The sequence below is a fragment of the Malaclemys terrapin genome, chromosome 7, assembly GCF_027887155.1.
Source record: "Malaclemys terrapin pileata isolate rMalTer1 chromosome 7, rMalTer1.hap1, whole genome shotgun sequence".
NCBI lineage: Eukaryota > Metazoa > Chordata > Testudines > Emydidae > Malaclemys > Malaclemys terrapin.
Genome location: NC_071511.1, coordinates 57,363,758 through 57,375,843, shown reverse-complemented (window position 1 = coordinate 57,375,843; position 12,086 = coordinate 57,363,758). Strand labels below are relative to the sequence as shown.

General features: G+C 50.7%; 1 protein-coding gene across 8 annotated transcripts in view; it reads left to right on the top strand.

Annotated features, from left to right (window-relative positions):
- The window catches only part of GBF1 (golgi brefeldin A resistant guanine nucleotide exchange factor 1), a 185,937-nt gene extending 178,013 nt beyond the window's left edge, over window positions 1-7,924 (top strand). For all 8 annotated transcript variants that reach the window (XM_054033853.1, XM_054033851.1, XM_054033850.1 and 5 more), the window contains 7 exons: window positions 2,598-2,748; window positions 3,511-3,641; window positions 4,092-4,193; window positions 4,869-4,982; window positions 5,214-5,391; window positions 5,666-5,782; window positions 6,320-7,924. In XM_054033853.1, coding sequence (XP_053889828.1) covers window positions 2,598-2,748; window positions 3,511-3,641; window positions 4,092-4,193; window positions 4,869-4,982; window positions 5,214-5,391; window positions 5,666-5,782; window positions 6,320-6,603 — 1,077 coding nt within the window. In that variant the 3' untranslated portion in view covers window positions 6,604-7,924. The remainder of the gene's footprint in view (window positions 1-2,597; window positions 2,749-3,510; window positions 3,642-4,091; window positions 4,194-4,868; window positions 4,983-5,213; window positions 5,392-5,665; window positions 5,783-6,319) is intronic.
- The last annotated feature ends 4,162 nt before the right edge of the window (window positions 7,925-12,086 follow it).

Sequence of the window (12,086 nt, the reverse complement as noted above, 5' to 3'; positions counted from 1 at the left end):
CTGATCCTCTCTCCTTCTCCCAGAGGAGTGCTTCTTCCTTCCATCCCTTAAAGACAGGCTCATCTCTGCCAGTGTGTTTGTCCCCCTCTCTTGCATGACCCAGTGGGGGGCATAGAAGGATGTGAGACTGCTCACTGGTGTGGGCGAATCTGGGTGAGGAGTGGAAGCCCTTAGCCCTGGGTTAGGGGAAGGCAGGGCACAACATTGCTTTGGGCACTAGAATCCTGCAGGTTGCAAGGGTGCCAATTGGGGGGGGGGGGTCCTGCCCCACCCTGAGTTCCCTACAGGAGGTGGGCTCCCAGGCGGACCTCTCAACTTCACAGAATTACACCTTTACCCCGATATAACGGTGTCCTCAGGAGACAAAAAATCTTACCGCGTTATAGGTGAAACTGTTATATGGAACTTGCTTTGATCTGCCAGAGTGCGCAGCCCCGCCCCCCGGAGCACTGCTTTACCACATTATATCCGAATTCATGTTCTATCCGGGTAGAGGTTTAGTGTGGAATGTGAGTTCTGCAGAGGAGAGTGCTTGTGCTCTTGGGGCAGGGAGTCAGTGTTTTGTTTACAAACAGAGGCAGGGTGATTAAGATAAGAAAGGTTGGTGATTAAATTAAGGATCTGGAAGTCTTTAGATGAACCTGTAAAACAGGAATCCCTGGGGGGTGTTGAAGAGAGAAAGCAGAGGACTCAGAAGAAATACAGCCAAGCTCTCTGAGCCAAGTTTACATTCAGAAAAGATCAGGGGGGTAGCCGTGTTAGTCTGTATCCACAAAACAATGAGGAGTCTGGTGGGCACTTTAAGACTAACAGATTTTATTTGGGCATAAACTTTCATGGGTAAAAAAGAAGTGGGTTTTTACCCATGAAAGCTTATGCCTAAATAAATCTGTTAGTCTTTAAGGTGCCACCAGACTCCTCGTTTTTATTCAGAAAAGAGGGATATGTGAGAGGGGTATGTGAAAAGAAGGAGCCAGAACCCAGGGAAGGGATAGCAGATATAGAGAAGTTCCCACTCTCTGTGGTACTTATGTGGCCCCATCACCACAGTATGACTACCTCACATCACAGGCCCTCGGTGAGGTAGAGCAGTGCTGTTATCCCCATTGTACAGATGGGGCACTGAGGGACACACTAGGGTGACCAGATGTCTCAATTTTATAGGGACCGTCCCAATATTTGGGGCCTTGTTTTGTATAGGTGCCTATTACCCTCCACCCCTTGTCCCAATTTTTCACACTTGCTGTCTAGTCACCCTAGGACACAGACAAAAGGCCAGATTTTCAAAGGCACCTAGTGGGAAAATGTAGTCCCTGAGCCAATGCATATATGATGTGTAACTCTGGATAAGATGGCTCGGATATTTAAGTATGAAGTGTATAGTTATTGCCACACATGTGTTTATAATCATATGTTCACTGTGATGTTAATATCTCTGAGTGGAGGCACTGATGGCAATAGTTTTACTTGATTAATGTCTAGGAGATTTGACCCTCCAAGTTTCTTTCAAGAGGAAGAGCTGCCCAGAACTCCAGTGCTGTTTATTTTTCTTTCCTGCCTGCATTGGCTCTGAGATACCTCAGAAGTCTCAATTCTTTTCTCAACTTTAAAATGTGGAATTTTCTTGGTGTTTGGTTTTAAATATTCTCCTGTGAAAACTGCAACTCAAGCACTGTAGTGTTGTGTTTAAGATCCTTCTGGAAAGTAACTAGCCTCTAAACAGAAGGCAGTTTTGCCAACTCTCATGATTTTGTCATGAGTCTGTCATGAGTCTCATGATAATTATTGTTTTCCTTAAAGCCCCAGCTCCTGGAGTCAAGTGTATATGTGATGATTTCATCCTTCATTCTTAGAGAAGTGACGTTTCTAGCCTTTGTGTGTGTGGAGAAATCTTCAAAATGTGACCCCAGTGCACTGTAAAGGCTCAAAAAGCAAAATGTAAATAAAAAGAACACCAAATGTATTATTTATACATAATCTGGCTTTAAAAATAATGAATCTCATGATTTTTGGTGAGCCTGATTCATGAACATTTGGGGTTGGCAATACTATGAAAGTGACTTGACAGTGTCCTTTTCACTCCTGTTTAAAGTCAGTTTCTAGTCTATTATTTGTAGTGGGGTAACACCCCTAGAATCCCAGGCAGTATAAACTCAGGGGCCTTGCCCTAGTAGGATGTTTCCAAAAGTTAAATGATCTATTCCAAGCTTGATGAACTGCAAAAAAGTGATAGAAAGTAATCTAGATTTTTCTACAATCATTTCAATAGTTAGTTGTATTCAAGAATTAGTACCAAAGTAAGTTTACACATTAAAATTTTAAACCAAACAAGTGTCCCTTAAGTGAATTGACACAAGATATCAGAACATGTTAGTATTAGAGCTGAGTGGGTTTAATATTGAATTTTCTTTCTTCTATATAGGAATTAGAAATTATCTGACAGGGCACTGTATCTAAGATGTTATCTGGAAAAAAAATCCTGAGTTTTCAGGTGCCCAAGTAGCCTCAGGAATCATGGTTAAAGTTAACCCCCTTCCCCCCACCACCATGAAATGGCATCCCTGGTGCGTTGCTTACTTGGATGCTTTTAATTGCAGTTGCTGGACCTCATGCACACCCTCCACACACGAGCTGCCACCATCTACAGCTCCTGGGCAGAGGAGCAGCGCCACCTGGAGGCCGCAGGGAAGAAAATCGAAGCAGACTCTCAAACACTGTGGTCCAACTGCTGGTGCCCCTTGCTGCAGGGTAAAGCCTGCCCCTTCCCCACCCCCGCTTTCCTATGCTGATGGGGTGGAGATTTCCATTGTCAGGGTGAGGGCTGGTACACAGGGCCGAGCCCTGCAGAGGGGAGAAGGAGGAGAGTTCAGCCAGAGCTGCTCCTTGTGTCCTCTCCAGATGGAAAAGAACACTGGACAGCAGCTGTATGACAAGTGATGTCCAAGCCCAGCTTGGAAGAAATCAGTGCGTTTGCTCCTGTTCCTTGGCTGTTTTGACATGGCTGTTGCTACCAATACCCTCCCACTGGCTAATGTCCTGTTTCACCTAGGCCAGGGGCCTGGCAGCTGAGATGAGCTTGCAGGGCAGCATGGGAAAGGGCCGCAGTGACTAAGTGAGCAGCAGCACTGCTGTTCTGAACAGTTGGGGCTGAGCATCGTCCAGCACCATGGGGCTGGAGAGAGACGTGACTTAGTGCTCAGAGCAGGGCTGTGAGCTGAGTCCAACCTGGCATCTCTGCCACTGGCTCACTTTGGACTTGTCACTTCACCACTCTAGGCCTCACGTTCCCCATCTGTGACCTCGGTGCTGGATAGCTTCTCTCCGGGGGGTGAAGGAGGGTCAGCATATGCCCGTCCCTAGCACTTCTCACCCAAGGCTCCAGATTGCACGGCAAAGTGTTGCACTGCATTAGAATGAGCTTTTACACTTGCCCACGGGATGGCAGAGGAGGATGTGACACCACCCTATGTTTGATGCGGAAATGAGATTCTGATTCTCACCCGTGTGCAGGTATCGCCTGGCTGTGCTGTGATGCCCGGCGCCAGGTGCGGATGCAGGCGCTCACCTACCTGCAGCGGGCTCTCCTTGTGCATGACCTGCAGGCGCTGGATGCTCTGGAGTGGGAGTCCTGCTTCAATAAGGTAACCTCCCAGCTGGGCTGTGCACTTGAGCAGGGGAGCGTTGCCTCTGGGAACTGTAGCTGGAGTTGGCTGGCTTCCCATTGGCTTTAGCAGTGCTGTATGGGGGAGTCAAGGAGCAAGCCGTCCAGGGGCTGAGGGCACTGGCTTCCCATGCCCTGTGGCTAGCATGGGAGTGCAGCTGTTCCAGGCAGCTGCCCACTCGCAATGAGGGATTGGGCTTTCCCTACTCCCGGTCCCTCTGAAAACCCCTTTGCCCAGACTCCCAGCTGAACCTCTTTGAGGTGTGAAAGCAGCCCTGTACTTCTCATATCCTGAGCTGCCTCTGCACTTGCTGGCCTAGGTGTGAGTCCCCAGAATGCCATGAGCCAGCCACTCTGGCCAGGTTAGCAACCTTCTCTGCTGTGGTGACGATTCCTGACCCCCAGCATGTTCATGTCATTGATCCACTAGGTGCTGTTCCCTCTGCTGACCAAACTGCTGGAGAACGTCAGTCCAGCTGATGTTGGTGGGATGGAAGAGACTAGAATGAGAGCCTCGACACTGCTCTCCAAGGCAAGGATGCGCCTCATTCCGCTTGTGCGTGCGGAGCTCTGTGGCAGACAGCTTGGGAAGACTTTGCTTGGGGTCTAGCTAAAAAGTTGTGCTTGGATTTTGACCAACTCTGCTGCTGTGGGGGTGGGCTTGAAGGTTGACTGCCAGTGTGTGATCTGGCCAGGCATTAGCCCTGAGCAATGGGCACCTCCCCGAGCTGCCCGTGCTGTACTTAATGCTGTGCAATGCCTGCTTTCCAGGGGGGTGTCTTGCTGCCAGACTGCAGCATGTCCCCCTCATCCCAGCATTCAGAAACATTCCTGTTCGCAGAGGATGGAGACAGGCACCTTAACGCTGCACTCCTCCTCCTCCAGAACGATCAGTGATAATGCCTTGATCAGCATTTGGCCCGTGGCCCAGGGGAAGTGGGTGCCAAAGGCATGGAAGTGTGGGGGTCGGAGCTGAGCAGCAGCATGTACTGGAGATCTAAAGGAGGGGAGATCAGGTCCTGGGCACTGCCTCTGGAGCCCTCAGAGCCCTGTGGCTGGATTCCTGCCTATCCCTCTCCTGAACCTGCCAGAAAAAGGGAGGGCTCTGGGATGGAGGGTTTAGTCCCAGAGCTGAGGGTTGCAGCCCTGTGGCTTGGTGCTGCCTCTTAACTCGTGTCCCTTACTGTGGTGGTGGTTGCTACTCTAGGTGTTCCTGCAGCATCTCTCCCCGCTGCTCTCCTTGACAACGTTCGCTGCTCTGTGGCTGACGATCCTGGACTTCATGGACAAATACATGCATGCAGGCTCCAGCGACTTACTGGTATGGCACTGAGTGGAAGCTACAATGCTTTCCCTGTTCTCTGGGCCTCATGGTGCCTTCTCTTCCCACTCTTACTCCCGGCTCCCTCCTCTCCCCTCCCCTGCTCTGAAAGCCTCCTGGTCCCATCTCCCCCAGTGGTCTCATGCTCCAAGACTCTGTCAGCTGTTCTGTGCCTCCATTTCTCTGTCCCTGATTTGCTCCAGCTCTGTTCTAAAGAGTGTCTCTTTGCAGCCAGAGGCCATCCCAGAGTCTCTGAAGAACATGCTGCTTGTGATGGACACGGCTGGAATATTCCACAGTGCTGATTCACGCACAGGATACTCGGACCTCTGGGAGATCACTTGGGAGCGGATAGATTGCTTCCTGCCCAGACTGCGTGATGAGCTCTTCAAACAGACAGTCATCCAGGGTACGCAGGTTTGGGGAATTGCCATCACGACCCTGCCCTTGCAGGCCAGATCTTTGCTTCCTGGGTGGGGGGGGAGCCTTCCTCCAGTGCCAGGATGTTGGTGAACCCATAGGCCTGGGATGGAGGGAATGCCTTTTACATTTGTTGGTGAGCCCATAGGCCTGGGGTGGTGGGGCTTGTGAGTAGGGCACTGTGGTGAGAGGCTGGATGTTGGGGTTGGGGGGAGTATGGCTCATGGGGGGCTGCAGGCTCACTGCTTGTTTTATGTATCTAGAACCTGTCCCCAGTGTGCCAACAGAGCCACATCCTCAGAAACCAGTGGCCCCTGCCCTGCCTGCTTCTGCCGCCCACCCAGCACCCTCGGAGAAGTCCTCTGAGCTGGGTGCCAGTGGTGAGTCTCCTGTGGGCTCAAGCACTCGTCCCTCCCCAGCAGCATTGTCCAGCTGGGCTTGGGTTCAATGGAGCCACTTTCAGCCTCAATCAGACTGGTCTGCAGGGGCTGGGTCTCCTGAGCAGGCTCTGAGCTGTGGAGTGGGCTTCAGTTTTCAACTGGACAAGCCTAGGCCCCCATCCCTCTGTGGTTATAGTGATGGGGGAATGCTCGTAGCTGCCCTGGCTTGTGTCTTTGTTCAGGCTGCCTGACTGGGACTGGGGAGGATGGCCCAGGGGAAGGCACCACGATCCCTGCTCGGCTCGGGTGGAGGTTGGCCTTGGCAAGCCCCACTATCCCCGCTTGGCTTTGGGGGAGGCTGGCCCATGGGAAGCCCCGTGATCCACTCTTGGCGGAGGGTGGTGGGAGGAAGGCCCTGTGATCCCCGCTGGGTGTGGGTGGGAGGCCGGCCTGGGGGCAGGCCCCATGATCCCTGCTTGCCTTGGAGTTACTTGGGATAGGTTTTAATACAAAGAATTGTATCCATTCCTTTCACAGACTCTGAGAGAGCCCCAGGCCCCGGCCCAGCCATCAGAGGCGCCTCTGGCTCCCCTCTCTCTGCGGTGGCATCGGTGAAGATGAGCCCTGTCACAGATGTACCTCCTCATATGGCGCAGTCACCACTGATCCTGCAGCCTCTCGCCTCCCCTCTGCAGGTCGGGGTGCCGCCTATGACTCTGCCAATCATTCTCAATCCTGCCCTGATTGAGGCCACTTCCCCAGTTCCCCTCCTGGCCACTGCACGGCCCACCGATCCCATAACAACCTCTGAAGTCAACTAGAGTGAGGGGGCTCGAGGATGGCTTGCTGAGGAAGTGCTGCAGGTGGAGGACACCGGCTAGATTCTCCCTGGTAGTTGCCACGTTTGCTGTAGAGGATGGTAGCTTGAGCAGAAGGGCAGCAGGGTGCTTGGCAGGGCAGCTGCTAAAATCTCCCTGGAGCATGTCCGCCTCTGCTCCCTTTTCATGGCTACTGCTCAGGAGTCACTGGCTCCCTTCTTTGGAGGGGGAGCTCAGTGCCACTGATCATTGCTGACCGCCTCCTTGCCTTTGCAATCTCAGGGGCCAGGCAGCCACCTTTACCCAGCAGCCTGTGACCAAGCCACTGCTGTTAGCAGGTGAAGTGGGAAGCTCTGTGCTGTGGGAGCAGAGAGGCCTGGGTTCCTGGGACCCCTCTGATCATTCAGTCCAGCTGGTTCATCCTCCATGTCCACTGTCCTCGGCACTAGTTCTTGGTGCAGGCCCTGGGCATCCCCATGCAGCAGGGGTTTGGCTTTTGTTCCTCTCCCCAGAAACATACAGCCCCCTCAGCGTGACTCTGAGCTTGCTGGCCATGGTGTGCAGGCTGCGCTCTCCTGGCTCCAGACTGCAGCGTATCACCAAGCTCCCTCCAGCCCAATGGCGAGAGGGCACAAGTGGGCACCCCTGGCGAGACCAACTCTGGGTCTGAGTGACACTCTGAGGCCTTTCTGGGAGGAGGGAGAGAATCCAACCAGTGTTAGCTATTGGGCAGACTAGATGGAAGCCAGCAGCTGAACGCAGCCCCAGCAATGCCTCTCCCACAGCAGCTCTTGGGGAGCAACTCCCCATGAAATGAACAGCATCCTCCTGCCTAGACACTACACTGGCCCCTTCCTATTTCCAGCCGCAGGTGCTCTCTTCTCCAGCCGATGGGCCTTCATGCTCCTTAGCTTGAGAGAGGAGCTGGCTGCTGCTTGTCAAGTCCCACCGTGGGCACTGGGGTGCTCAGCTTCCCTCCTTTCCTGCCCCCAAAGCTCCAGCAGCTCAGCAAAGCCCTGGCAGCATTGCACTTTGCTTCTCACCTGCGCTGTGGATGCCGGTACCTTTTCTGCCATCCCTTCCCGAAGTGGAGCGAGCCAGCTGGAATGTACCATATCTCAGTTCTTCCTGTTTTCTGAACTAGTTTTATAAATTCTCTGGGCTGATTGCAGAAATCCCATTGGAAACGGGGAGCGACTCAGAGCCAGCGTGTTCTGTACTCAGAGGAAACCCAGAGCCGCAGGGGATAGACAATGTACATAAGGAAGAAATGGCTGGGAATCCAATGGACTTTTTACAGTGTAATAAATGTCTTGTAAATGAACACTCCGGCTTGGTGGCTCCTTCCTTTTCTCTCAAGTCAGTGGCATTGATATCTGGGCTTTGGGAAGAGCAAGGGTGTTGCCCCCTGTGCCAGGCTGGCCGGGCCCACCATGTAGCAGGATATGTCCCTGTGCAGTGGGACACCCCCAATGAGAAGAGAGCCTTTCAAAGGATGCTGCCAAGTTGGCTTGCAGCAGAGAGGCTGCAGGGGAGAATGGCAGCAAAGAATTACGAAGAAATGGCTCTGACCTGAGCAGGGTAGGGCTGTCAGAGCTCTTGTGGACACAGAAATGCTTTAGTTTTGCCATAAAGCTCCTCCTGGCCTCTTGCTAGTGTGCAGCTGTTCACAGCCCGTGCTGAGGTCACGAACCGGTACCAGTGATGCCAGCCCTGCGATGTCTCCGCACAAAGCCTGGCTGCTCTGACTGCAGCCATCCCCTTCCCCTGAGGAGAGCCCAGCACTGCTCAGAGAGGGGTCCTGGCTTCATGTCCCGCGGCTTGGAGTCTGCTGGGGCATAAAAGAGTGTGGCTTCCTGCAGGGTCCTAGAGTTTCCATGTGTCCAGAAGGACATGTGTGTTTCCCTGTAGTTTCTGCCCTTTTATGGATCTTCTCCTAAGTGCTGCAGTGTGCTGAGACCTGTGCAGGACACAGCCCCAGTTCCTGCCCCAAGTCCCTTGGAATCGAAAAGATGGACATAGATCAAGTAAGAGCACCTCCCGAAGAGAGTGCTTAAAACAGTGTGCTGGGTTGACTTTAATTGGAGGGCGAAGGCCTAAATGCCTAGTCATGGGAGACATTGCCTTGGTAGCCCTTGTGGGCTTCCTGGAATTGTACCAGGAAGGGAGCCTTGTGCATTGGGATTTGAAGGGCCAATTACCAAATCCTTCTGCTGCTGCTTTTATGGCAGGCCTAAAAATCCATCCTTCCCTCTCCCATCCCTCCTACTAAGACTCTGGGCTATTCCTCAGTCACCTTCGCTGCTGTCAGCTCGTCCTCTCCCCTCCAGTGCCACCACAATCATCTTCCTTTCCCATCACTGACTTGTCACGCCCTTATTTGCATCCCTCCACTGGCTCCCCAACACCTTCTATATCAAGTTCCAGCTTCTGGTCTCCTGCCTGCCCCTCTGTTCTCATGTCCTTCCCCAAACTCCTCTTTATAACCTTCTGTTCAATGTAGATTGCTTGAAGTTTACAATCTTACAGCATCTTGGCTTCACTATGTCTACCCTGTGTCCCCGGTGCGTTCATTTCACAATGTGAATGCTGGCCAGACAGTGGCATCGCTACATTTTCCCAGCTACTTCATAACTATTTTGTATGGGCACTGCTTATTAAACAGGGTAATGCAAACCTGCTTGCTGCTCTGAGGAGCTCTGCATCTTAATTCAGACAATTAGGGAACCAAACAATATTGATGCAAGACAGTTTCACTTCTCCTGTGATCCCAACGTGGAAATTCTGAGTAGCTTTTTTGTTTGTTTAAAGTGTAATTGTTCTACATAAAACAGTTTGATTAAACAGAACTGCAAACTGCGATTGACAATCAACCAACAACTTCCTTTGCTTACAAGAGTTTCACCATCCACACTCCCCATACAAAAAATGTTGTGTGGGAAATCATTCACTGCAACTGGATCTTTTTGGTCTAAACACTGTGGAAGGTTAAGGATCTATTGAAAAGTAATTAGCAGACAGTGACTTCACTGCATCAACTAGCCTGTGCTTATGTGCTAACTTAACTGTAAAAATAAATACATGGCACATGTGAGACTGACGTTATCATGGACAAACAATTCAGTTAAACCTTATTGAATGAGGTGTAATACCTTTGGGGTCCATTGTATTAACAATGTAATTGAGTACATGCTGTTGAGTAGCAGGTTGCTAATGTAATTCCTCCAGTTATTAGCCCTTTAAAGCTGGAGAGGTTCGCATATACTAGTTCAAACTGCATTCTCCAGGGACCAACAGACAAAGAATGGTATTTCTGATAAATAGCCTGGTTTTAAACAGGCTCAGTCGTCTTCCTGATCCAACAGACAGACAAGGCCCCTGGTCCACGGAGGGGCCTAGTCTTTAGGGAAGGACTGGGCCTAGACCCGTAAAACTGGGTGCTTGTTCTGTGATGAACTTGAAACCACAAGAAAACCCAGGACTGTTCCTACCAGAGCCCATGTTCGGGTTGGGATGATCTCTAGTTATTAGCATGTGTGTAGGTTCTTTTTATTATTTTTGTGTTTTCCCTGAAGTGCTTCTACCCTAAGAATAAATAGGGTTCCATTAAAAGAGCTGTGTACTAATTGGAACTGTGGGCAGTCACAGCTACGTGTCTCTGAAGAGAAAGCAAGTAGGACTGCTGGGGCAGCCTGTCTCTGCTGGGAATAACAGTGAAGGCAGGGAATTATTCAGCCTGGAGATCCCTTGGTCAGAAGGGCGAGGGATAAAATAATAAATTAATGGAGATATCCCATCTCCTAGAACTGGAAGGGACCAAAGGTCATCAAGTCCAGCCCCCTGCCTTCACTAGGCAGGACCAAGTACTGATTTTGCCCCAGCTCCCCAAGTGGCCCCCTCAAGGATTGAACTCACAACCCTGGGTTTAGCAGGCCAATGCTCAAACCACTGAGCTATCCAGAGGTGACAGCCAGGGGAGTTGGGAGCTGAGTGTGGGTGCCTTTGCTGAACCATAGAGGGGAAATACAGGTGCAGTTGCCCTGAACTGTGACAGCACATACATACTGTAGTCACACACAAACAGTAGTGCTATCTACTGCCACTGAGGAGAGGGTGAGTACAGTACAACAAGAGGAGCAAACTGTCAGCATATACTTTCAGCTAGGATTGGTCTTTTATTTTTCTTCTTTGCATATGCTTGACAAAGTGTTGCTAAAACGATCACTAAAAATCACACTTGGAATTTTTTTTTACCTACTGTTGTTCCATGTAACAATTAAGATGCCTGTAATGGAAGCAACATGTAAAAAAAAGTTTGTTTTATCTAGATTGACAGCACATCATGTAGTCAGCGTTACTGCTTCACCTGTCTGCATGGGCCTTTCAAACTACCACAGAAGCAATGAACTCCTCCTAAAAAGATAAAACATGGTTGTCAAACCACACACCTGCCCTGTGAACTCAGAGGCAATTGTAGAACCTGAACCTAGCTGGTCACTTTTAAATTAAATCCATGTAAAAAGAAATGGAAGTGTCCCTTTAACTCCAGTGATGTTTAGTCACTGAACTTAGCCACTCCGCTAGAGGGAGGAAAGTTAATACCAAAATCCTAGATGTTACAAGACCAGAAGTGAGCGCTTTTGGAACCATAACTGAGGTCAAATTTTCAAATGTGGTCAGCAGCTCCCACTGCTCAGCCTCCTTGGAACATCTGGCCCCAATCTCTTTCAGACCACCTGTGTGTGCAAATGAAAGCTTTAGCAATCCTAAAGTAGCCTTGTTCGGTTTACACTGTTCTTCCCATTGTTTGTAAATAACCTAATCCCTAACAAAGGATGCTGCATCCAGCAGCAGCTGCGTCATTAGCCCTGGAGCCCTAACATACTGGAGTATATTGTTCTTAGTAGCACGATAACAATGTGCTATTTGTCTGTGCAGTAGTGCCTGCTGCCAGCAGAGGGGGTTTCAGAGCTATGGTCCATTGTTGGAGACAAACTGCGGCAGGAGCCTTAGCCCAGGGCTCACATAGTAGGTGAAAGACAAGGTGGGTGAGGTACTATCTCCTATTGGACCAACTTCTGTTGGTGAGAGAGACAAGCTTCCAAGCCTCCTCTCTCTCTCATCCTGGGAGGGCCCGATCTAGCTGCCCCTCCCCTGCGTGCAGTATGGGAATGATGTTTCAAGAGCACAGTATACTTAGTGCAAACCTCCTTGTGGTTAGTGGTTGACTGCAGGAGATGTTTGGAAAGCCTGGGAACGCAGCTGTGATAGCTAAGGCTGATTTTGCTGTTTGGGACCATACACTCCATGGACTTCAATTAAACGGCCTGTGGTTATGTTCAACTGCAGGAGACCTGTAGAGACTACGACTCTCAACATGCAATACTCTGATTCAAGTAGCCTCCATCCTAAAGGTGTACTGCCTCAGGGCAGCTATAGCCGGAGCCTGAGGTATCTCAATGGAAATTAAATCCTGCAATTGACTC